Source organism: Rousettus aegyptiacus, unplaced genomic scaffold (assembly GCF_014176215.1).
Source record: "Rousettus aegyptiacus isolate mRouAeg1 unplaced genomic scaffold, mRouAeg1.p scaffold_m13_p_11, whole genome shotgun sequence".
In the NCBI taxonomy this organism is placed as follows: domain Eukaryota; kingdom Metazoa; phylum Chordata; class Mammalia; order Chiroptera; family Pteropodidae; genus Rousettus; species Rousettus aegyptiacus.
The window spans coordinates 50,570,492-50,593,883 of record NW_023416286.1 but is presented as its reverse complement, the minus strand read 5'-3'; the positions used below and the strand labels follow the sequence as shown (position 1 = coordinate 50,593,883).

Sequence of the window (23,392 nt, the reverse complement as noted above, 5' to 3'; positions counted from 1 at the left end):
TGTTTTCTCTGTCAAAAATATATGCTAACTTTATGTTTTCAATGTTACTTTAATTTTAGTGGCTGGCATGTTACAAGTTTCAACAGATGAACTGGTGTCTGCTTTAACAACTGATATCCAATATTTTAAAGGTAAGTTGTGCTATGCTCTGGTTTTCATCTTTATGCAATCATTGTCTTCTTTGAAATATAGAAAGTAAATACAAACTTACCTTTCCCCACTAAATGAAACTATTTCTCTGAATTGAATGCCAAATGGAAAAAAAAAATTATAAACCCCTTTGGTCACTTGATCTGACTATATTGTAAACTCTTTATGCTCCTGAGAGATCATTTTGATTAATTGGTCATCTTTACTAGCTAATCGGTTATTAAACAAATAAAGGCATCAACTCAATAGGATCTATGCAAGTAAGACATTGGATCCATTTGTGCGTGTGGTTCCATGCTGCCCCCTTCATTGAAGAGTGTCCTTTTCTCTCTACCTGATCTATCATAATAATAGCTGCCATTTGGGGGCCACTTAACGACAAGAATGGTCCCAAGCACTAAAATATGGGAATTTTTTAATCCTTACAAATCACTATGAGATGGGCATAAGTATTTCTATATTAACAGATAATAAAAGTAAGATTCAAAAGGTTAAATAACTCTGAATGCAAATCACTAGTTAATGGCATGTTTAGAATTAAAATCTAATGCTATCTAACTCCCAAGGTGAATTTTTGTGCTATGTGCATCACTATTTAATGGGTAAGGAAAGTAGTTTCCTACATGCTCTTTAATTATTCATTATAAATCATTGTCTTACCAAACTTCCCCTGTACTGTAATTTTGAGGACTCACCATCCAGCCGATCATTTTTTCTCTAAATCACCATTCTTCTTACCATTGTTCCTACTGGACCTACTTGCAGGTATTTAGGTATGTAACTTACAATTTCTTTTTCATATATAGAGTTAACCTTCCATATGTTTGAACTTTATGAATCTCTCAACTATTCAGTTGCCCAAAAGTTATTCTTGATACCGCTTCCTCCTCTTTCTTCAGTGAGCAGATGAGACACAGACAACTCTGCTCCATAAACATCTTTCATTCTCACTGCCATCTCTTCCCTTCTGTCACCATTGCCTTAACGCATCATTCTTCCCCTGGATCTATAGCAAGGACATCCTTGTTACTTTTCTATCTGGACTTATCTCATTCACCTTCCTTCTATACCGCTTCAGGAATAATCTTTTTGGAATGCAAATATGCTTTTCATCCATGAACTGCCTTTCAAAGATTCTCCAATGCCTTTAGAGTAAACCTTGCCACTTTAGGGTCAGTTAGGGGGTACTTTATTATTTGAGCCATATCTAATTTTTATGCTTCACCCTTAGCCATTTTTCCACTTGTACCCTTGCATCCAATCCTACTGTGTTTCTTGAAGTTATCCAACTACATTACTTTTTCTCACAATTTTTTAAAGAAAAGCTGTTCTCCATTAATATCTATAATTTAATATATAGAAAAAATATTATATATATATATATATATATATATAAAGCAGGTCTCTCTGCTTACAGTGCCTTCATCTCTTTATATACCTGCCATGATGATGACCCATCCCATCAGAACCCCTTAATCATGTTGACTCTAGAGATCTCAATCTTATAACATCATAAATGGCATACTGCTTTCACTGCCACCTTGTGTTGGTCCATCTCATTAACCTTTAACTTGTAGCTCCCTGATTCTCAATTACCTCTGGTGGTTTTGTTTTGGTTTGGTTTGGTTTGGTTTGTTTGTTTGCTTGTTTGTTTGTATCTCAACCAGTCTCAGAAGCAGTTCTTCCTTATCTATGTCTCCATGATTAACAACTTCTTCAACCCTCATTTCACATGATCATCATCCTATTAACTCCTTGCTCAGCCCACATTGCAATGGTTAGCCATGTTGACCAAGGCCACAGATTATGAATACTAGGTTTGCACTCTGTCTCAGCTCTCTGTTTTAGGCTCAATTCCAAGTTATCCTCACTTATTTTTTCTTGCTTTCTTCTCTAGTCTATCCTTTTTAAAATATCTTATTGAAGATTGTATTACTATCTCTTCGAGAATACATAAAAATATCTACCTGAAGGCTCAATCTTGTTCCCAAATTCTAGTCCCACGTTTTGGTTAGTTGGGCCATTTCTTTGAAAATATTTAAAATATGACTAATTTTCCAGATGGCCAGGTTTCCAAATGCCTTGGGGATGATTCAGTATCCAAACCAGTGAGCTGCCAGCAGGAAACTTGTTAAGAGGGGCCCTTCAAAGAGTTGGTTCCCTAACTGAAAGGAAATTACATAGTTTCTAAAAGGTCAAAAGCTGTGGTCAACATTTTTAACAAGTAAGGTTGCAATGTATATGACACTTATTTTTGAGAAACATTTTATGTAACAACTGACAGAGACTTTATTTATTAGAATCATATTATATATTTTTAGCAATCTGTGATGTACGAGGATGTATGATGGGTAAATAAGATGTGCATTGATTTGTTTGTTTCTAAATGAAAGAACTCTTATGCTTCTCCCCTTTACTATTCCAGGCGATATGATAACACGTCGACATACTATAGAGATGGCTGAATTTTACCGGGATCTTCTGGCCAAATCTTTGTACAGTCGTTTGTTTAGCTTTTTGGCGAATACCATAAATTGCTGCCTCCACAGTCAAGATGAGCCCCACAGGTAAGGTTGATGGATGCTGGTCATTATTGTTATTCCTGCCATAGCTAACTCAAAAAGTCTTACCTTTTAAAGATGTTTCACAATTCAGTGTGACCTATAAGTTAAACCCTTATTAAAACCTTTTATTTTAACAAGATGATTTTACTTAAAGTGTTTTAAAACATTTCATATTAAACAAGGTAATTTTACTTGACTATTTTTAGAGATTTAAGCCACCCCCCCCACACACACACATATATTGATGAATAAATTAAATCATCTCTCATGCATAGAGATGCAAATGAATTTTCTCTGGACTGAAGGCATATATGGCTTTTTGAGCACCAAGAAGTATAACATTTTTTATAAATTTAGGAAGAAGACAGGCCAAAAATATATAAAGGACTTAAGTTTGTTGAGGAGCCCATGTCTCTCTCAGAAAAAATTCAATGATGCATTTCAGATGGGTCATTTTTCCTGTTTTCTTCACTTATTTTGTGGGTTACTTGGTGAAGGGTCTCTATGGTAATTATTTCACTTGTAGCCTAATCATTTTTAAGCAGAAGATTCTCATGCTTATTTGATCATCTGAAAGTTATAGATCTCTCTGGCATTTTGTCAATGGAAAACTTTGTTATTACTCTCGTCACTAATAATGACCTTGAGCAGATCATTGAAAGCAAAACTGCATCCTGAAGTCTTTATGCATATGCTTGTCTTTGAATGAAACCTTCTGAGAATTTCTTAGCTATCCATATAGATTTCTTCACCAGTTCCTGAAAATTGCTCCATTTAGAGGTTTCTAATAAAACATTGTAACTAACATGTACTAATGGAAAAGTTCTTAAATAAATAGACATCTCAGAAGATTTCAAGTACAAAGGGATGCTGAAATTCTCATTAAAATGTAAACATATATAATCCCACTTTGTACTGATCAACATATTCAATATATAATCTAGGATTTGAAGGTAAATATAGTATTACCTATATTTTACCAGATATACCTTAGTATTTGGTATGGTGAGGATTTTTGATTTTCTTATTATTGCTTATTATCAATTAATTTGTGATTTTTCTCTAAAGATGAAGAGTCTTCACAGAATGATGCTAATATGCTATGTCTACCAAATGCATCTGATATAAAATTATTGGCAGCTCTGCTGAAGCTGACGTGGAAAAAATTAATATATAAATCCAGCTCCATGTAGAAACTTTTAGAAAACTTCATTTGACATCTAAATCATACAGAACCTTCAATTTATGTAATTGGAAATACATATAGTGTATTTCTAACGCACGCGCACACGCACACACACACACACACAGAAAATACAAACATAAACCATGGAAAATAAATTATTTCCATTTCGGTGGGAATATTCCCACTGTCTCAATATGTAAATTTGTGGTGGTAGGTTTATCTTTTAAAATTATTTGCTAAGCAAATGAATGAGGATAGAGATTAGTGGGAAATTAGAACTGTATTATAAGTTTAACTTCTAAGAGACAGTATTCTCATTTGAGTCATAACTCTTATTTTTTCTTTCCTATTTCTCCCATGGGTCACCCAACCTAAATTTAAAACCTGAAATAATGCATAGAAAGGTTATGTTTGCAGTATTTCTAACTCATTGAAATTCATGGAAAGCTTAAGGATTTGCAGATTTACAGACCCATTTCCAAAGTCATAGAGAGGTCTCCAAATTTCAATAAACTCAGAATAGGCTTTTATTGTTTATGAATCTCCATTTTTTAAAAATTTTGTAATTATGTCAAAAAAGATTATATAAGATATACATATGTACATGCATGCATATCCATCCAAATGGTTACAGTTGGTGAGCATCCCTGATGTTAAAGGGAAATATTTTTCACACTATATACTTTTTAAAATTTTGCTAGAGAATAAATATAAATAAGATATATTCTGACAAGTAATAAAGAGAAAACAAATGAAATTGAAACAGATGCACTGTTTGGTCTTAGAATGCTAGATTAATTTCCTGGGTTACAGCAAAATAGGTACAACGTCAATAATATTATATATTTAAAAAGACTCTCTACCTAGATTCCAAACTGGGTTCCTTAGGAATAAAAATCCTGGGGTGTAATGCAGGAGAAGCAGACGATTAGTTAATTAAGAGGAGCAAAAACATTTGCCATATTTGCCTGGCCAAAATCAAGTCAGTAAAATCAATGTGAGGACATCTGCCTGCCTGTTGCCTGCTGTGGCCTTGATTTCTGCACAGGCTGCCTGCATGGGACACTGCAGGCTGGAAGCCGGCTGCACCGGGAAGCTTGGGTTCCAGGGTCACGCTTAGTGGTTAGGTGTTTCAAAATAGAAACACATGAAAGCTCTGTTTTTTAGGCTTAGTTGAGAATGATTTGGTCTAAGCAGGTAATCAGGAATAACGATAGTAACAATAATAATAATAATAATAATAATAATAATAATAATGCCTTCTATTTGTTTAAGGCATTGTTTAATAATTAAAATATGATTTTAAATAATACCAAACAAGTTCCAAAGAAAACTAATAAAGTCGCTAAGTTTGATCTGACTTTTCTAGTATTTTTTGGCCTCAAGTCCTCTATGAATAGTCAGCTGACATGCACCGACCAGCATAGGCATAAGTTCCGTGTTGAAACTGCATGGATATCTTTATATAGAGTCTTCCAACTTCACACGTGGAAAATTGGCAACCGCTATGGGCACTGGAGACACTTCTATTCCATTCTTCACTGGCCAATTTTACCCCAGTGAATCCAAAGGTGTGTTTCTAGTCTCCTTCTAGGAATACAGTCTTGCTCCTGAAAGAGTAATCTTCCTTCGGATACTTCATTCATTGCAGTCAGACCAAAGTTGTGGTCTCCTCATTCTTAGGAATTTTTTAAGATGGCTGCCAGGGTCTCTTTTCCTCATTAGGTCAGCTTACTTGGTCAGAACATAGTGTCCTGTAGCTTTACGATTTCCCTGCTTCCCAAGTGAATTCAGTCACCTGTCTGTCATGTGATTGCAGATATAATGTAAAAACTGTGGGCTTGTCAACTCCTTTCTTTTTGTCAAAGCACTTTCCTATAGCTTTAAGGAGGTCCCTTCCTGGGTCTGACCACAATGTCCCAAAGCAGCACCTTTTGAACAAACTGTAGCATAGAGAAGATTCTGAATAATTGTCCTTAATACTTCTATTCTCCCATGGCTTATTTTGCCTCATTATTTTAGAAATTATTTTCAACTTCGTGATATTGAATGTAGCATTCAAAACGGAAAGGCTTGCTTTTAAATATATATATATATATATTTTCTTAATAAAATGACAAGCCTTTTGAAAAAGTTAGGGAAACACATTAAATTTATCTTTGGTCTGAAAAGGCAGCATTATGAACAATATTATGTTAGCCATAAGAAGGGCATTTGTTTTATTGTTGTATCAACATTGTAAGTAGGATTGTTCGTAATTTTTCAAACATATAGTTGTATTGTTACCTATTTTGATGTAACCACTATACTAAACAAGTGTGAATTATGGTGTAATGAAAATACATGTTGGGGTTTTTTTTATGCTTCACAACATTTTAAAATAAATTCAGTGAGGATAATATTTTTCCGACTCTGAGAGAAAACATAGGGAACTCCCATGACTTTTCTCCTCACTTTTAAGTAAATGATCTATTAATCCTTTAAGTCCCCAAATATCCAGTATTTTAACAGAAATTTATAGTATCTAAAGGTGAGAGTTGTCCTCTTTCTGCTGCAGTTAAGGCCTATGGTGGCAGCTGACTACTTTCCAGGAAGGGAGTGAGGTAGGCTTCTGCACCCCAATTTGCAGGCTCTGCCTTCTTGGGATATGGGGGACTGGAACAAAGAAGTGAGGAATGTCTTGGCTTCCTGATGTGGAGATTTTTCTAGCAAGAAAGTCAGTTATTCCCGACCCCTTTTCTTGGCTTCCCCATCGATTCCGACTGCTGGACCTCTCTTCCTACAGTCCTCAAGAAATGAGAAGTGCATTCACTCCCACACTACTTGCTTCTGGGCAGTCTAGTAGACATAAGCTCATGCCACATATAGGTTGAGTCCCCACACATTTCCAAGTGTGTCTCTTGGGCAGGACTTTTCTGGATCGAGAGAGAATTGAGAATGGGACCATGCCTTGAGGAGTTGTGGATATTTCAGTTACTCATGTTTTATAATTGCTAAACCTAAGACGTATACTAAATTGCATTTAATCTTTTTTTAAAAGATGCAATTCCTTTGATTCTGAAATGAGATAAATGCTTGAGGAGTCTTGCTAACATGGAATGAATAATACCTTGATTTTCCCCCTCTAAATTGACATCTTTATCAGAGTCATGGTGAGAACTTCACTACTGCAGAGGCACCATCAAGCTAACAGTCTCGGGCAGGCAGATAGGTTGTAGAAACTTTCAGCAAGTTCTCCAAACATCTTCAGACACAGAAACCTATAGTTTCATCAACTTGTTTTCATGATGAGTTCTGAATACGATGGTTTGTTTATATTTATAGGGACACTTGAGATATATAGCCTATGGAATATTTTCATTTTCATCATTAGAAACACTTGAAAATAAATAGATTGAAAGTTAATAGAAAGTTAACAGGTGAAGTTTAAGAGATAATCCAGTAGAGGGGTATTGAAGATTACTTACTTTACTTGTTCATTTATTCATTCATTCATTCATTCATCATTTATGTCTACATGTTCTGAAGTCCACATTTTTTGACATAAACATTTGGCATGCAAATGTAATACGGTAAATAAATTGAATTTCAAGAGTACATATCGAGATATTTTTGGTTTGTCACTGAGCCCACAGTTTCTTAAATATGCTTATACTATATTATATTCTTGTAAAATTTTAGTTAAGCTAACCATAAACATTTAAAAATTTCATGATTAATTACATTGGCTTCAATAAGCTATAGAGATTTTGGGAGAGTTCTCTAAATAAATATCAGTTACCAAAACCTACAGTTTATTTTGACATATTTCGTCATGAGTTCATATGTCTCCAGGCCTGTTCATTTGATGCTTGGTTGCAAGAACTTCAGTTGGTTTCCAGGCTAGCTGAGGATAACAAGATGACACACACCAAGTTGTCAGCACAGTGCCTGACACAACAGGGATGGTTACTACAGTAAAATCATGGGGGCCGTGGCTGGAAAGAAGACGTCCTGACTTATGGCTGTTTATCTATGGAGGAAGGAAGGTTGTGGGAAAAAATGCAGACGGACAGTATGTTGGATCTCTAGATACAGTCTGGTCTCTTCCATTTAATGTTGATCCAGTAATCTCGTTTATTGTGGAGAGGAGTGAATAGAGGAAATATGTTGTTCTTTAGACAGGAATGTCGCTATTCACGTACACTACCAGGTTATGAGGGGCATTTTCTATGTTTGCTCAGTTTTGCTTTGTAGTAAGTAATGATAATGGATTTGCACTGATCAGTTTCCACATTCTTTCCCTCTTTCTCTTTGTCTTAGTGACACATCTATGACACATTTGCAGAATGCCTGACTAGGATTCAGAGCACAGTTCGTGGTCATTGATTATTGCAAAAATATGGTCCATGTGGGTTAGAAACTGTAATATTTCCCTACCAGGGATTCCTTGAGGAAAAAGTCGCATGGAGGGACACCAGTTTCTAACCATGGACTACTGAGTAAGTGGTGTCTGGGCTAAGAAATGCCTACAACGTGGAGGACACAATAGATGAACATGGAACTGGTGCTCTGTAAAGATGGGGACCCTGTGGGCACCTGGGAACAAGTCAGGAAATGAGGTCAAATTGGAATGAGAGCTCCAGGCTTTAAATATGAAACCCATCTTTCTTTGAGTGGCAGGGGGGATCATCTTAGGAACTGTCTAGATCTTTGTCCTTTGACTCATAGGTTGAGCTTGATTATGGAGAGAGAAAAGAAGGCTATTGGAAAAAGATATCACTTGTGAAATTTATCAAACTATTAAATCTTTTCTCTCCCGCCCAACATAGCTATGATACAGGCTTAAATAATAGAAGGAAATATTAAGCATATACCAGTAAGAAAGCTGAGCTGTTTTAAAGAGAAGTCGAAGTTATATTCTTTAAAAGTTTTTTTTTAAATTTGCATATAAATTAAATGATTTAATTCCTGAAATCATCGTTAGGATATTTTTGCAGCTTATCCTATTTCTAAACTCACATATTTCGATTATAAGGAAAATGATTGTGTTATTCAATAATGAACACCCTAGATTCCCAGAAAGATTTTCATCAGCACATTTAAAAAATGGCTGAAATCATTGTAAACGATGGCGATAGTGACAGTGGGATTCGGCTTCCCAGTGTCTCACAACTAATGGCTCACACTCTGAAGTGAGAAAAAAAAAGAATACATCCGGTACGACATAAACTTAAGGTCCTACCACTGTATCAGGTGAGCACATTCCACTCCAGCATCTGACAACACTTAAAAGAACGTTAGCATCTACATGAATATAGAGTCTGCACTAAGATCGTAACGAGCATGTAATAATCATCTTTGAAAAAAATCTCACTCCTTCATTAGGTGAAACTTGCTATTCTTTTTTAATTAGAGGGAACAAATTTTTCATAAGGGAAAAATAATTATAGCCTTGAAGAATCCTACTGACTGCTTTAAAAAAGAAACCACATGTCAGCATTTTGGATAATCCGTATTTTCCTAAAGACTTACTGAATAGCAGAGAGGGCTGATGCTCCTTCCTTAGTTTACAATGCTCCAGGGGGCCTGAAGATGGCGCTAAGGAGAGAGCATCGTTCTGTGCACTGTAGATAAGTCTTTAAAAAATCTTCTGGAATACCATTTATACTTACACTATTTGTACAGATCCCCTATAAATACTTTACCTAGTCTTATGACAGTTTTAAAATTCCACATGTAGGCAGTTTTTTGCTTTCTGTGAAGGGGGATTTGTCATTACTTCTGCACAATCTCCTGGTATTTCAAAGGATGCATAAACCTAAAGTTCGGATTACATTGTGTGTGTGTGTGTGTGTGTGTGTGTGTGTGTCTGTGTGTGTGTGTGTGTCTGTGTGTGTGTGTGTCTGTGTGTGTGTGTGTATGTGAGAGAGAGAGAGAGACAGATAGACAGACAGACAGACAGACAGAAAGACAGAGAGAGACAGAGAGACAGAGAGACAGAGACAGAGAGACAGAGACAGAGAGAATTTTTTTCTTAAATTATTTAACCAAGAGACTTTTTAAAAAATGTGAGATGGAACCTATGACTTTTTAAAAAGACTAAAATGTAGCCAAAAAAGTTATAAATGGTCTTTTAAAAAAGTATAATTTATTTTAGCTTTTGCAAGAAAATGAGATCAATTTGGACAGATTAAGTCTTTGAGTTAAAAGTTCGAAGATAAATCTCCAAGTATGGCAACCATTGACAGTATCCCAGGTGATGAGAATTGTCCATTACTGGAATTTGAAGTCTCAGAAAATTTAATTACCCCCTGCCACATTTTCTTACAGACAGGTCACTTTCCCTTTTCATGAGGGTTTGCCATTATTTCCTCCAACAGCAAGGCTTAAACTGGGCAGTGTCCCCTTTTTTCCTGAATCAAATGGTTAGGAAAGATTTTATTGAAAAGAAGCAATGTGGTTTTTCAGAATGTTTATTTCCTTCCCTCCCACACCCAACACAGAGAAGAACATGTATAATTATCATCTGACTGCAGATTTAAGAATTTTATGCTCTTTGGGACTAACCACATCATTGACTAGATGATCTGGAGTGATTCTCAGCAGTGCGGGCTGGGGCAGGGTCAGTGACCATTGCGAAGCAGAGGAATATTAAAATTAATTCAAATATTATTAGCAAACCACACACATCTCTCTCATAACACTCAAGGAACCACAGTGTGTGAGAGTTTGCAGTGCTCTTCACATTTTTCAAGGATGAAATAAGTTCAGAAACTTAATCTAAATGGTAAACTAAGGGATAAAAAAAGTGACGTAAGAAGAAAACGTCTAGAAATTAAATTTTTTTCACTGTTATTTTGATAATAAAATCAGAGGTTAACTTCCCCAAGAAAACATCTTACCATATCATAGATTTAGCATCACTTGAGAATCCTAAGTAAAATCTCATCCTCTCTCTTTCAATATATACATGTTTCATAAATTGCTGTTAAAAGTCAAAAAAGTTGTAGAGATTATCTGTCTTAATTTAATAGACACAAAACTGGGAACAAAATAAAACCTGCCCCTAAAGCGAGGATTGAATTTGTAAGCAAATGAGATTAAAAATTAAATGTTTACTTTATTATTAGTTTCAACTTGCTTTCTTAGTACCTTATCGAAGTGATTATGAAAATTTATTTTTTTGATGGAACTTAAAATAAAAAATATTTTCACAAGAAAGATAATAGTTTAAAAATGTAGACAATCAGTTTGTAAGTAAGTAAGAGTTGGTAAAAAGATTTTGCACATTACCTTATTATATGTAAAGTAGAGTATTAATAATGCTCAGATACCTTATAGGAATGTTAAAGCATCTGCTGTGCATTTGTGAGAAAATGAAAATATACAGATTCAGTTTTTTTTTCTTTTTCTATTTAACTTATATCTTTCTTTATTAACTGCTTTTATGAGAAGGGGGAGATTTAATAACTGAGAGTACAAAGGGATATAGGAAGCCACTAACCTACTACCTAGAACTCACACTATAAACATTTGCCGCTTTTGCTTCAGATTTTTTTTTTAACATTAAATAAATAGACTTGCAACTAAAAGCTGGTTTCTTTTGTTTATCAACATAGGTCCATTCCTCTCTTTCCTACCCCAAAGACAACAATATCATCAATTCTGTGTAAATTTTCCACAATTTTTTTTTGTCTGGATACTGGTTTTTCATAACAACTATATAACATTTGTAAGTCTAAGAATTTAAAAAATATGCTTTTATACAGTACATTTTATGCTGTGCTTTTTCATTCCACATGGTTTTTGAATTAATTACATTGATACATACAGAGCTAATTTATTCTTTTTAACTGCTGCATTAATTCCTTTGGATCAAGAAACTGCAATATCCTGATCTATTTCCCTTGTGATGGACATTTTAAGTCTCTTTTCATTTTTTTCTCAATTATGAACAGTGCTGCATCATCATACATGTCTCCTGAGATATATGTTTAGAATTCTCTCTGGGGTATATATTTAGTGGCAGAGTTTCTAGGGGAATGTTAAATTTGCATTTTCCTGATTATGAATGAAGTTGAACGTGACAATGTAGGTCGTGCACCGCCCCCCCCCCCCGCCGTCCCCCCTGTCCCTCCCTCCACCCCCATAGTGAGATTTGTTCAGTAAGACTTGTTCAGTGGTCTGATTTTAGGGCCTTATCATAGACATTCTTTTACTATTCCCAGATCATCTTATATCTTTTTTCTAAAAACCTTTAGAGTTTCAGTATAGCAGTAATTTATTTTGTTTATATGAGGAATTGATGTAATTTTACATTTTAGTCAGATATTCAATTATTCCTCTCATTTATTGAAATGCTTTTTCACCCCCTCCTGATTTTTAATCTTTGATTAAAATTATTAATAATATATTGTTTTAATAAGTAAATTTTTGTAAGTTCTTATTTTTTATTTGTTTTAGTTATCCCTGGATCTTTATTTTTGCATATTAATTTTATAATCACTTTGACTAAGTCTATAAAAAATTATTTGGGGATTTTAACTAGAAATACATTTATAGATTAATATGGGGGAGAATTGGCCATTCCAGGCTGATGCTCCCCCCACAAAGTCTACATGTGCATTTATCAGTGTATTTTTTTGTTCCTTAAATAATGATCGTATTTTCTCTATCATTTCTTATACGTTTATATTTTTTCTGTATATTTTGTACTTTTTGTTGCTATGATGAGTACCATTTTTCTGTTACATTTTAGTTTGTTTATTGGGATACTCCATCTTGAATTTCATATGTTGATCTTATATCTAGAAACCCTGCTGATTTTCTTATTAGTTCTAATAATTTTCCTGTGTAATATCTTATTATTTTATGATCATACTTATCTTTTTCTCTTCATTTTCTATTATGTCTCTTATTTATTCTTCTTATTTTATTGCATTGGCTAGCACTGCGAGTACAATGTTGAAAATTTGTAGGGATAGTGGATGTTCTTGCCTTGTTCACAAACTGACGTAATACTTCTAAATATTTGACATTAAGTAATCTGTTTACTTAGAATTCCAGGAGATAATCTGTGTTAAGTATTTTCAATCATCGATGGATGCTGTTTTATCTAATGTTTTACCTTTATCTATTAAGGTTATTGCAGATATTCTTTACACTTTTTGCTCAGGTAGCATATTGTATTGATGCATATCTTTTAATGTTGAATTATTCTCCATTTATAGTGTCAACCCAGTTGGTCATAATTCAGTAGATTAAATTTTGTAGTCTTTATTAAGGAAGTTTGCATTTTTTTTCATTAGTGAAACGAGTCTTTTTTTTCCCTTCGTATACAATCTTTTGCTGTCAAGTTTATATTAAATGATAAATTGGGTAGGTTTCTTTGTTTTTCTCCTCTTGAAAATGGTTTATGCTAAATGAAGATGATATGTTTCCTGAATGTCTGGTGAAATTCTCCCTAAAATATTTCGAGAAGATAGAGGGAGAATTAACTTTTTAATACTAATTATTTTAAGGTTTACGAGCCAATCAGATTTTTTTAACTTATATTTTCTAGAAAATTGTTAACTTTAAGATCTTAAATTCACTCATCAACTAAATCACAGCTTTGTTTTACAATCCTTCAATCTCCTTGTAGCTATCCTTTGACAACTTTTGTATTCATGATATTGTTTACGCCTTCCTTTCCCCCATATCATTGATAAGTCTTGCTTGAAACTTGCCTATGAGAATTATTTATTTTCAGGAATCATTTTTTGTTTTTTCATTTCTCATGTTATTTTACTTATTTCTGTAGTTTTATTATGTCCCTATTTTGACTTTCTTTGAATTTTGCCCTTTTGTGTTATTTTCCTGATTTCCTGAGTGGAATGTTTGTGTCATACTTTCCGATGATTTTGTTGATCCCAAGTCTATAAAGTATCCTTTAAGTACTTCTCTGTGCATTCCAGACATTTTCTATGTAGCGCTTCCTTTGTTGTTTGGTTCTAAATATTTTGTCTTTATGTTGTTTCAGAGATAAAATAACAAGCAGTTTGTCAGAAAAATAAATTTGACACACCATGTTTTTCCCTCCTTCATCCAAACTACAGAGTCTTTTTTTCCCAATTAAATAATGAGCTTTCTTTGATTCTTATGAATATAGTATGAGTGACTTCTATTTCTGCATAGACTTATTTAAATCATGGTGCTTATTGCCATGACGACCAAAACTACACAATTTAGCAAAATATCTGAGACAAAACCTGCTTTCTAAATAATTCTCCTTCTGCTTCATTTTCTTACCAAAACACCCATATGTATAATGATTTCCTAAAGTGCTAAGAATCTTTCCTCTGTAATTGTACATTTGTTTTCCATTATTTTGTGAGATTCCTTTTTTTTCGGATGGAAGGATTCAGAGGAATAAACAATATTAGATATTTATCAAAGCATCATGTATATTATAATACTCACGAATAATTTAAAATTACCACATAATTAATACAAAATAATGATTAAAAATTTACCACCCTTATGAAAATTATTATATACTCTGGACACAGTAGTGATTAAATTTAAATATTGATCATAATAATGTGATAAATTGTTTCAAGAATAGTGCAGCTTATTGAATTAATATATGCTTTTCCCTTAAGTCCCTGTTTTTTAGGAGATGGGAGAAAAAAGAATTGTCAGACCTATGAGAATATGACATTTTCAGTATGAAACAGTAGTTGTTTCTCCTTTTTGATCATGATGGTTATGTGATTTGCAAATAGTATCTGAGAGCCAAATAAATTCAACAAAATGTGTAAGAAAGTCAGTGATTTATAGGCTAATAAAAACCTTCTAACATTTTACTTCTCTAGCTCTTTTTTGAGCCAAGAGTGCAGAGGCATAAGCTGTATATTTTATACAAAGCATAATATTCATTGCACTGCTAGCCATGCCTGCGTTCTTGTTTCATTTCTAACTGGGGAAATGCATTTGGCCTCTATTCAACCCCCTGATAACCTGTCCTGCTCAATAGAGTTAACCAAATCTGTATTTATTATGCTCCTCTGTGTCTGTCATTTGAGTATAGTGCAGTTCTGCCAGAATAAATAATGCCGCAGTGCCTTTCAGAAATGAGAGCAGAATGTCCCATTCTGGCTCTTGGTGACCCTGCTTCTCCCTGAAGAAAACACCAGGAAGGAAATGTCAGTACCACAATTTAATACTGTTTGCCTATTTTCTAATATAATTTTCTAATTGAGGAAGATGTTCTTTTTTAACTAAAGGACATTTTTAGTTTTTGTGAGCTCCATGTCAACTTTTAACTTTTCTCTCTTCACATACTGTGATTTAAAAAATGTATTTCCAAGCCTTGCTTCTTTATATATGCAGACGTGATAAATGATGAAGGTGCAATTATTGTGGTTATCATTAATTGGATATTACCTAGAAGCGAGTAAGGCTTTCAGCTGGGAATCATTATAATTAATATTGACATTAACTATGAGGTAGGTATTATTGTCTTTCTTTTCAAATAAACTAGAATTCAGAGTGGTTAAGTAAGTGATCCAAGTCACACAGCCATAAAGTGATGGACTTGACATATGAACTCCACTATGTCAGACTTAAAACCTGAGTTTTGTTCCAAAAATGCTTCCGACATTGAAGACTATCAGAAGAGCAATTTTAAAATATCATAGTTTTAAAACTAAATTTTTTAATTAACCTTTTGAAATATAGATGATTTCTTTATTTCCAATGATTATTATTTAAAGTTTAGATATTTACATATGGAACAGCCAAGGCTATTCTCTGTTCTTTGTATCTAGGCCTCTAGCATCCTGCATAGTGCTATGGAAAACTAGTTGTTCAGTGTATATTCATTGAAAAAGTGAATCAACTAATAAGTGAATTAGTTAAAAGCCACTCCCAAAAGAACAGCATTGCTAGATTGCAAAAATATTTTTTCTCCTCTGCATCCAGGCGGCCCTATACAATATAACTTTGACATGTTTCTTCTCAAGAGGTTAAGTCTAATTTCCCTCAAGTCCAGGCTCGTCTGCAGAAGGTGAGAGACATCTGTTAGCCAGCCAGTAGCCAGACACCCCATGGCGTTCGGGCAAGGTCATCCTAGACCAGCCAACCCCCAGCCAGTCCACTCAAGCTGACAAAAGGACTTGCGAACCATAATAAATACTTATTGTTTTTAGTCACTGAGTTTTGGGGTGGTTGGATATCCAGCAACATCTGCCTACTACAAGTCACTAATTAATTTAATTTTCATAGTTCCTACTGTGAACCATACATATATTGTGAGGATGTACATTTGAAAGTGATTGTTAGAAAGACAGCTCTCCGTTATAGAGGTGATTTGAGAGATGCCGAGATGGTACTCCCTTCTCAGCATTTTCAAATGCTCTGTTCCATTATCTTCTGGGCAATAAACTCCCAAACTTTTGGGTAACAAATTATAGTGATGAGTCTTCACTATACTTTTTAATAGACAGAGAGGAATAGTGAGGAACTATCTAGAGGCTTGTTTGTTTTGCATAGCAGTTATTTTGAGTCCTTCGTCACCTCCCATTGCTGACAATTGACCCAACTGCCTATTACCATTCTTATTGTGTTGATCAACATCAAGAAAAGGTAAATAGGATTAATCAACCCAAACAAGTTATCACCACCAGAATGAGCTCGTTGTTCTAATTCTCTTAAATATCAGCCGAGTCAAATGACCCATTCTTAAGGCTTAGCCCCAGCTCCTAATGTCTTTGCCACACTTTGTCATAGAAACACTCCCTTTGCAAATCCAGCCTCACAACTTTATACCATTATGGGAGAACTCTGAATTGGTCCTTCCCACCCCAAATTGTACTAAAATGTGTCATATTCAATAGAGCCGTCAATCCTAGTACAACTGGTAGTACCACTGTTAATAGGTGAATTTTAAAGGCTGTAGATTAAATCACACTTGTAAAGCCTCATAACCATGACCTAGGTTATCTCACCACTTTCAGTGTCTCTACCCTAAAGGTCCAAGCTCCAGAGAAGGACGAGATTCCCCTGAGAGTCTAGACTTCTGCTTGTGATGCAGAAGTATCACAAGTATTTGCCGTGGCTTGTGAAAGCATTTGCTATAGTGTTCTTGCAGAGTACTGTTTGCCTGCTAGCACTTGTCTGCCTGTCCACACAGGGCATTCACACGTAGGGGAACTCCCTTTCCATAATTAGTAATCAATCCTACCTCTCTGAAGATTACAGAAAATTATAGATGAAGTGCTTTGATGGCATCCTAAGAACCCCTACCCAGCCTACCTGGATTACTCACCCCTGCTGGGATCTTGCCTTTACTCTACCTTTCAAACCAGACCCATTTAATCCGGTTTTACACTTTTTGAATTTCTCTACATTTTGTCCTGAGAATTCCTTAACTCACCTTAGCCATATACCCTAATTCACCATCTGCACTGTAACCCGCAGGCTTTTTGTTGAACATGAACTACAAATGCACTTTCGGAGTTCACTCTTTTTTTTAGTCATGTCCTCTATTTGCTGTGTGTGGATTCTTTCAAGACTCAGATCACCTAAGCACACTAGGTTATCCCATTCCAGCTACTGAATCCTGCTGCTGTGCTTTGTCTTGTCCTCTACCAAATGACACAGACCAAAAGAAGAGGAGAGGTATCTTCTTGATATAAGATGAACTAAACATTTCTTTGAAACGACAAAAAAAACTGCAAAATCCTTACATCTTCGTATAAGCTTTTATTTCGACAGTTACCGATTTCGACAGCTACCGATTTACAAAAGTTAAATGCAATGATGCATTTAGCAGCATATAGATATAGCACTACTTGTTATCGTACGGCATATAGAATAATATAGTTGGTCACTGATTTTGCAACAAGAAGGATAAACCACAAGTAACTTACAGCTGAGTTATTTCATGTTTTATTTTGCTTTTCTGAGAAGATTTTGGGCATGATGTGCTTCTTTGGTTGATATGTGTTCTGACGGAAACCCACCACTCCTCCTTGTAGCGACATACGTCAACTACAGGGAACCTCCCTCTCCTGTCTCTCTGGCTCAGTTATCCAGATAAATGGTTGAACATAAGAACTTCTTTTTACATTTGGTGGAGGGACTAAGATCACTGATCTGAAGGCATTCTCAAGAGATGCAACTCTGCTTTCAAAGAGCAGTAGGTGGTTGCCAAAAGAGTCAGCAGACATAGGAGGAGGATAGATATAAATCTCCACTGTAAATGAAAACAGTAATGGGATAAACACCGCCGTAATTATATTCAATTGCTTGAAGAATGTATTTCTCTCTCTTCTTTGACCTCTGAGCCACTCTAACATCTTGTTTTTTAATTGTCTTCTCTACTAATGTCTTTATATTAATAAATGAGACTTGAACCTCTGATAGCAGCCAAGTCAATGGTAAGAAGAATCACTATTCTAACATCATGTTAGAGTCAGCAGTTCCAAAGTAAACATACATTTGAGTACTTCTGATGTAACAAATATTCAATGAATAACCTTTCCATCCTTATGATTCTAGTAAGCATACACATTTTTTTTTTACTGTTTTATTGAGGTAACATAGCCCAGAAGTGAACATATTCTGTATACAGTTAAGTGGATTTTACGTACGTACTGTGACCATCTAACTTCCCCACAGAGTGAGATGTAGAATCTATTCGGCACCCTAGAAGGCTTTCTTCATGCACTGTTTTTATGACTGGCTTCTTTTGCTCAATGCTATGTATGTGAGACTCATCTACAATGTTGAGTGCAACAGTAGTTCATTCTTATTCTATTCCTTTGTGAAAATATGTAGGAATGTACCATTAGTTATTTATTCTACTGTTGATGGACACTTGGGTTGTCTCCAGTTTTTGACTATGTAAATAAAGCAGCCATGAATATTCTCATGTATGTCTTTTAGTGGACACATGCACTCACTTTCCTGGATTCATGCCCAGGAGTGGGATTCCTGAGTTATTCAGTAGGCATGTACTTTAGCTTTAGTGGATGCAATCAAACCGTGATTTCAAATTTAAGCTACCACCCGCAATTTATGAGTGTTCCAGTTAATCCATATCCAATACACACAGTTTGGTGTCTGGTTCTTTTCATTGTGGTAATTGTTTATTCATATTCGTATCCTTTATAACTATCACTTTTAATAACTATAGAATATTTGGTGGAGCAGCGATGTCCTAATTTACTTAAATAACCTGCTGTTCTGAAATGAGGGTTGTTTTAGACTGGGAATGTAAGAGTTCATATCAACTAAATGTCATTTATGGTTTTAAAAAGTAATTTGTATGGTAGGTTGATTGCTGTTTCTAAAGATGTTTTTTGGTAACAAAGCATACATATATAACACTTTTATGAGTGCAACTTATAAGAGCATATGTTTATTAAAATACTAAGTAGTAATGCTTTTCAGCTGTGAGTTGTAGCTTTCACTGATAAGAAGGGTTAAATGATCTTTTATTCTTTGTTCTCTTCTTACTCCTCTGGAGAGTTCTCTTCCTGATTTCTCTGTTGCAGATTAGAATTAGACTTGTTTATAGGACCTGAAATTGGAAGTAGTCATATGCAGTACTCTGTAGGGCTTGCAGGTACAGGATCTAGAATTATACAACCTGGGCTCAAATCCTGGATCCCTCTAATGCTAATGCATACTCTGAACTAAGAACTTAAAGCTCCACCATCCTTTCTCAGTATTTTCTTCTGTGAAATGGGGGTGGTTATTGTCCTCATCTCACAAGGTAGTTACTGCTAAATGAGGTAAGGCATCGTAAATGCTCATAATAGTGCTTGGTACACGGTAGTTGTAGTTTTCATACTCATCCCAGGAATTTCTGCATATCCAGGTTTATTAACTGATTTTTTAAACATATTTCCAGTAGTCAGGAAGTGCAAACGACTGCATTTAGGAACTAAGGTGCAATGCACAATATCACAAAGGCTAGAAGGAAGTAGATGACTGCTTTGGTAACCATTGTCCTTACCTATCATCCAGCTTCTAGCTCAACTCGTCGACCACTGCATATTTTTTTCCTTTAATTCATGACATGTTTTCAAAAAACGATAAGCCTCTAGTACTTTCTTCAGTCAAAGAATAAAAGGGAGGAACTGCTCAAAGTATGCAAGTCACATCTCTCTGCCTCAAGTTCCTCTCATAGACTAGAGAAAGCCCTGGAAGATTCAGATAAGCTATTGAAATAGGCATAATTAGCCTCCACAATGAATGCACCTTGCCAATTAAAAACAAAATTTATTTTAACTAAATTCTTCAGCAGATGGGTGATACAGTTGGTCAGTGCCATAACATAGCTCAACATCTTCAAGGACTTTGCACCATTAACCTCTGTGTAAGTCCATCTTATCCCCAGGGCAGTGTGTCTGGACAACCAGATTACTCAAATCTGGAATGCTTTTATATTTCATTCTTAACCCCATCTGGGATTCTACCGGTCAATGATCAGCTGAATAGCTAATTGAACTCTGGCTCAATCAAGGGTTTTATGCCAAGCAGAATTCAGCTATTTCCTAAACTCACTACAGACTTAGGTAACTCTCTTTGCCTTAGAATGATCGAGGACAAAACCTCACTTGCACATGCCACCAGACCTCCTGCCCAAATAAAATTAGTTCATCGATATTCTAAGGTAGACATTCTCTTTATTCTGAATTTTTCCCCTTCTCATATTCATACACAGAAAACAAAATAAAAAACAGACAAATGCCTCAGCACTTAATATTTTGTCTGATATAAAATGTGTTGTATTTTGCTAATACAGTAATGCAAGTTAGATAGTTTTGTTAACCGTCAGGAAAGGCCTCAGGAGAATTCTAAGGCAGAATTTGAACTAAATAGACTATCTCATTAATATGTTAATTTTGCTTATAGGATTGAATCCAGGTTGATCAGATGACCTTTGTCTGCTCCTCCTGGATAGAAATTGATGTTAAGTTAAATGCCTGTGTAATATGAGTCAAGATATCAATAAGAGAAATGACAGTAATGCTGACTGCTACATAGTATGGGTACTTTGCTGGCTGCAAATTCTTTAACCCTCCTGCCAAGGTTGCCATTGCAAAAACAGACACATATTTCATTCAATCATAAATGATGAAATAGATTTTGGAAAAAAAGTGAACACATTATGTCTGTCAGTAGTTGTAAAGTAATCCTTAAAATTCATTAAACCTGCATTTCATTGTTCTCCTGACAACATTTTTTCTTTGCTAACCATTATTTTTTTAAATAACATTTTAATTTTGTAAGCAAATGTAATTTGGAATCCAGTACCCATGAAATGTGAAAAAAATAATTTAAAAGGAGTGCTGTTTAATACAAGTTATGTTATTTTAAATTACTAATTAATAATTTACTTCTCTGAATCTGAACTAGAATCTTTTATCATATTTTACTCATTCACATACCTGCGTAGCCTCAGCATCCTTTTCCTGCTTGTCAACACAAAGTCACCCTCCTTATGAGAAAGGGAAAAATGTAGGTAGTGACATCATGACACTGGTAGCTCTTGCCCTTTTTCCTATTTCTTATCAACATTATGTACTATAAACATAGGACTGCTGCTGCTAACGCTAGCTGGAAATCAGACAAGGAATTCAGATATGAGATCCTGATAGAAGTTGGCAGGAAGCATACATATTTACGGCAAGTACATCGCTTTCAGGAAGTGCCCCTGCTTTCTCTCCTGACTCCTGGGGTCCCTATTGCACCTACCATCCCTGGACAACCGGACACCTTTCTCCACTTTATCTGCTGGGCTACACTTTTCTTTCTTTGCCCTGAACAGTATTGTTGTCCCTTTCTTCATTAACTCAGAAAATATCCAACATGTATTTAACCATATATCTTTCAAATAAAGGTTTATGATAAAGAGTATTATGATACTCAGTATAGAACATCTTAAAAATTAAGAAATCACCTCTAGGTCTACCATTCAAGACATCTACTGTTCACTTTTTTGTGTGTGTGCCATGGATACATTTTTTAATGTGATTGAAATTATGCTGTAAGTTACTATAAATATAAAAAAGGTGTAAATTTTGTTCTTGCTTTAACTTCTAGCTTATTGTTGTTCAAGAATATTTACCATGCTTTTATAGTGTCTTTATAAACATGAATATTTATTAATTATAAAAATAATATTGTTTTACTAGAGGAACCTTTGAAAATTCAGAACAAGAAAAAGAAGTAAACAAAACCATCTCTATTTCCTCTTCTCAGGCCAATTTTACTTCTTTCTAGGTCTTCTGGATATATAACGAGTTTTTCTTTATATGGAACTTACATGTTGCTTTCTATTAACTTGACAGTTTCACTAAATTAATTTGTCATAGAATGTATGCCTTTCAATTAATTATGTCTTTAGTGTGGAGCATTTATAATTCCTTTATGTTTTTGCTACTGGAATTAAGATAACAATAAAAACTTTGTTCATAAGTCTTTAATTTCATTTCTAATAATTGTCTTAGTATAGATTCTTATATATGGAAGTACTGGTTCAAATGAAATGAATATTTTAAAGATTTATGTCATATTAACTAAATTCTTTTTCAAGTCCCTACCAACTTAAACTCCCAAAAAACATTTATGGGACTAGTTTTTTCATCCTAATTTTTTAAATTTTTATTTTTTGCCATTTTGTGAGGTTGACATTTTTCATATGCCTATTGGCCATTTATATTTCTTCTGTTAGACAACTATTTTTTTTTTTTAAAAAAAAGCAACTTCCAGTGATTGAAGATACATTGTATAGTAACTATTACCCCACTACTTTATTTATATCACTTCTAATTATAACTACAGTCTAGATAGACACATATTACTTGTTATCTTAGTTTCACATATTACTTGTTATGAAACTGCAACTCAGAAAGTTTAAGTAATTTTCCCAAAGATAGCCAACTAAAAAGTGTTTGAACTAGGATTCCTATGCAAGACAAAACAATTCCAAAACCTGACAAGCTTGTCACTAAGCTTCTCCAATAGAAACAGTGCTGACCAGCGAAATGGAAGGGGTGTGCCCTCCTGGTGTCCAGCATTCCAGATTCATCCGGGGGCTGTTTTCGCGAGAAGCAGCCTCACACACACTCCCTTGTACGGCCTCCGTACTCCCCACAGAATCTGGGTTGTCAGGGCTGCTGTCACCAACCAGATTTCCTTCCTTTTTTCCTCACTCACTGTGAGGGGTCCAATATCTGTGATTTAACCATCCAAGACTGTAGCAAACTCCAAGTGATAGTTTACATCCAAAAAAAAAAAAAAAAAAAAAAAGTACTTAGATTGATTTCTTTCTATTTTGCAACCAAGTTTCATGTTCTTCATTCTTCATAAGAATTCCTCTAAGAAGATCATAATATAATTTTTAAAGTGGCTCAGTTTGTTCTATCAAAGAACATTGCATATGGCTTAATTGTGATTTACCTTGTACCTACGTGTAGTGAAGAAATTGCTTGATCCCTGCTTGTGCAGACTA

At 34.7% G+C, this 23,392-nt stretch overlaps 1 protein-coding gene across 6 annotated transcripts in view; it reads left to right on the top strand.

Annotated features, from left to right (window-relative positions):
* The window catches only part of MYO16 (myosin XVI), a 499,709-nt gene that overhangs the window by 309,005 nt on the left and 167,312 nt on the right, over positions 1–23,392 (top strand). For all 6 annotated transcript variants that reach the window (XM_016145252.2, XM_016145250.2, XM_016145255.2 and 3 more), the window contains 2 exons: positions 60–131; positions 2,576–2,717. In XM_016145252.2, the coding sequence (XP_016000738.2) occupies positions 60–131; positions 2,576–2,717 (214 nt within the window). The remainder of the gene's footprint in view (positions 1–59; positions 132–2,575; positions 2,718–23,392) is intronic.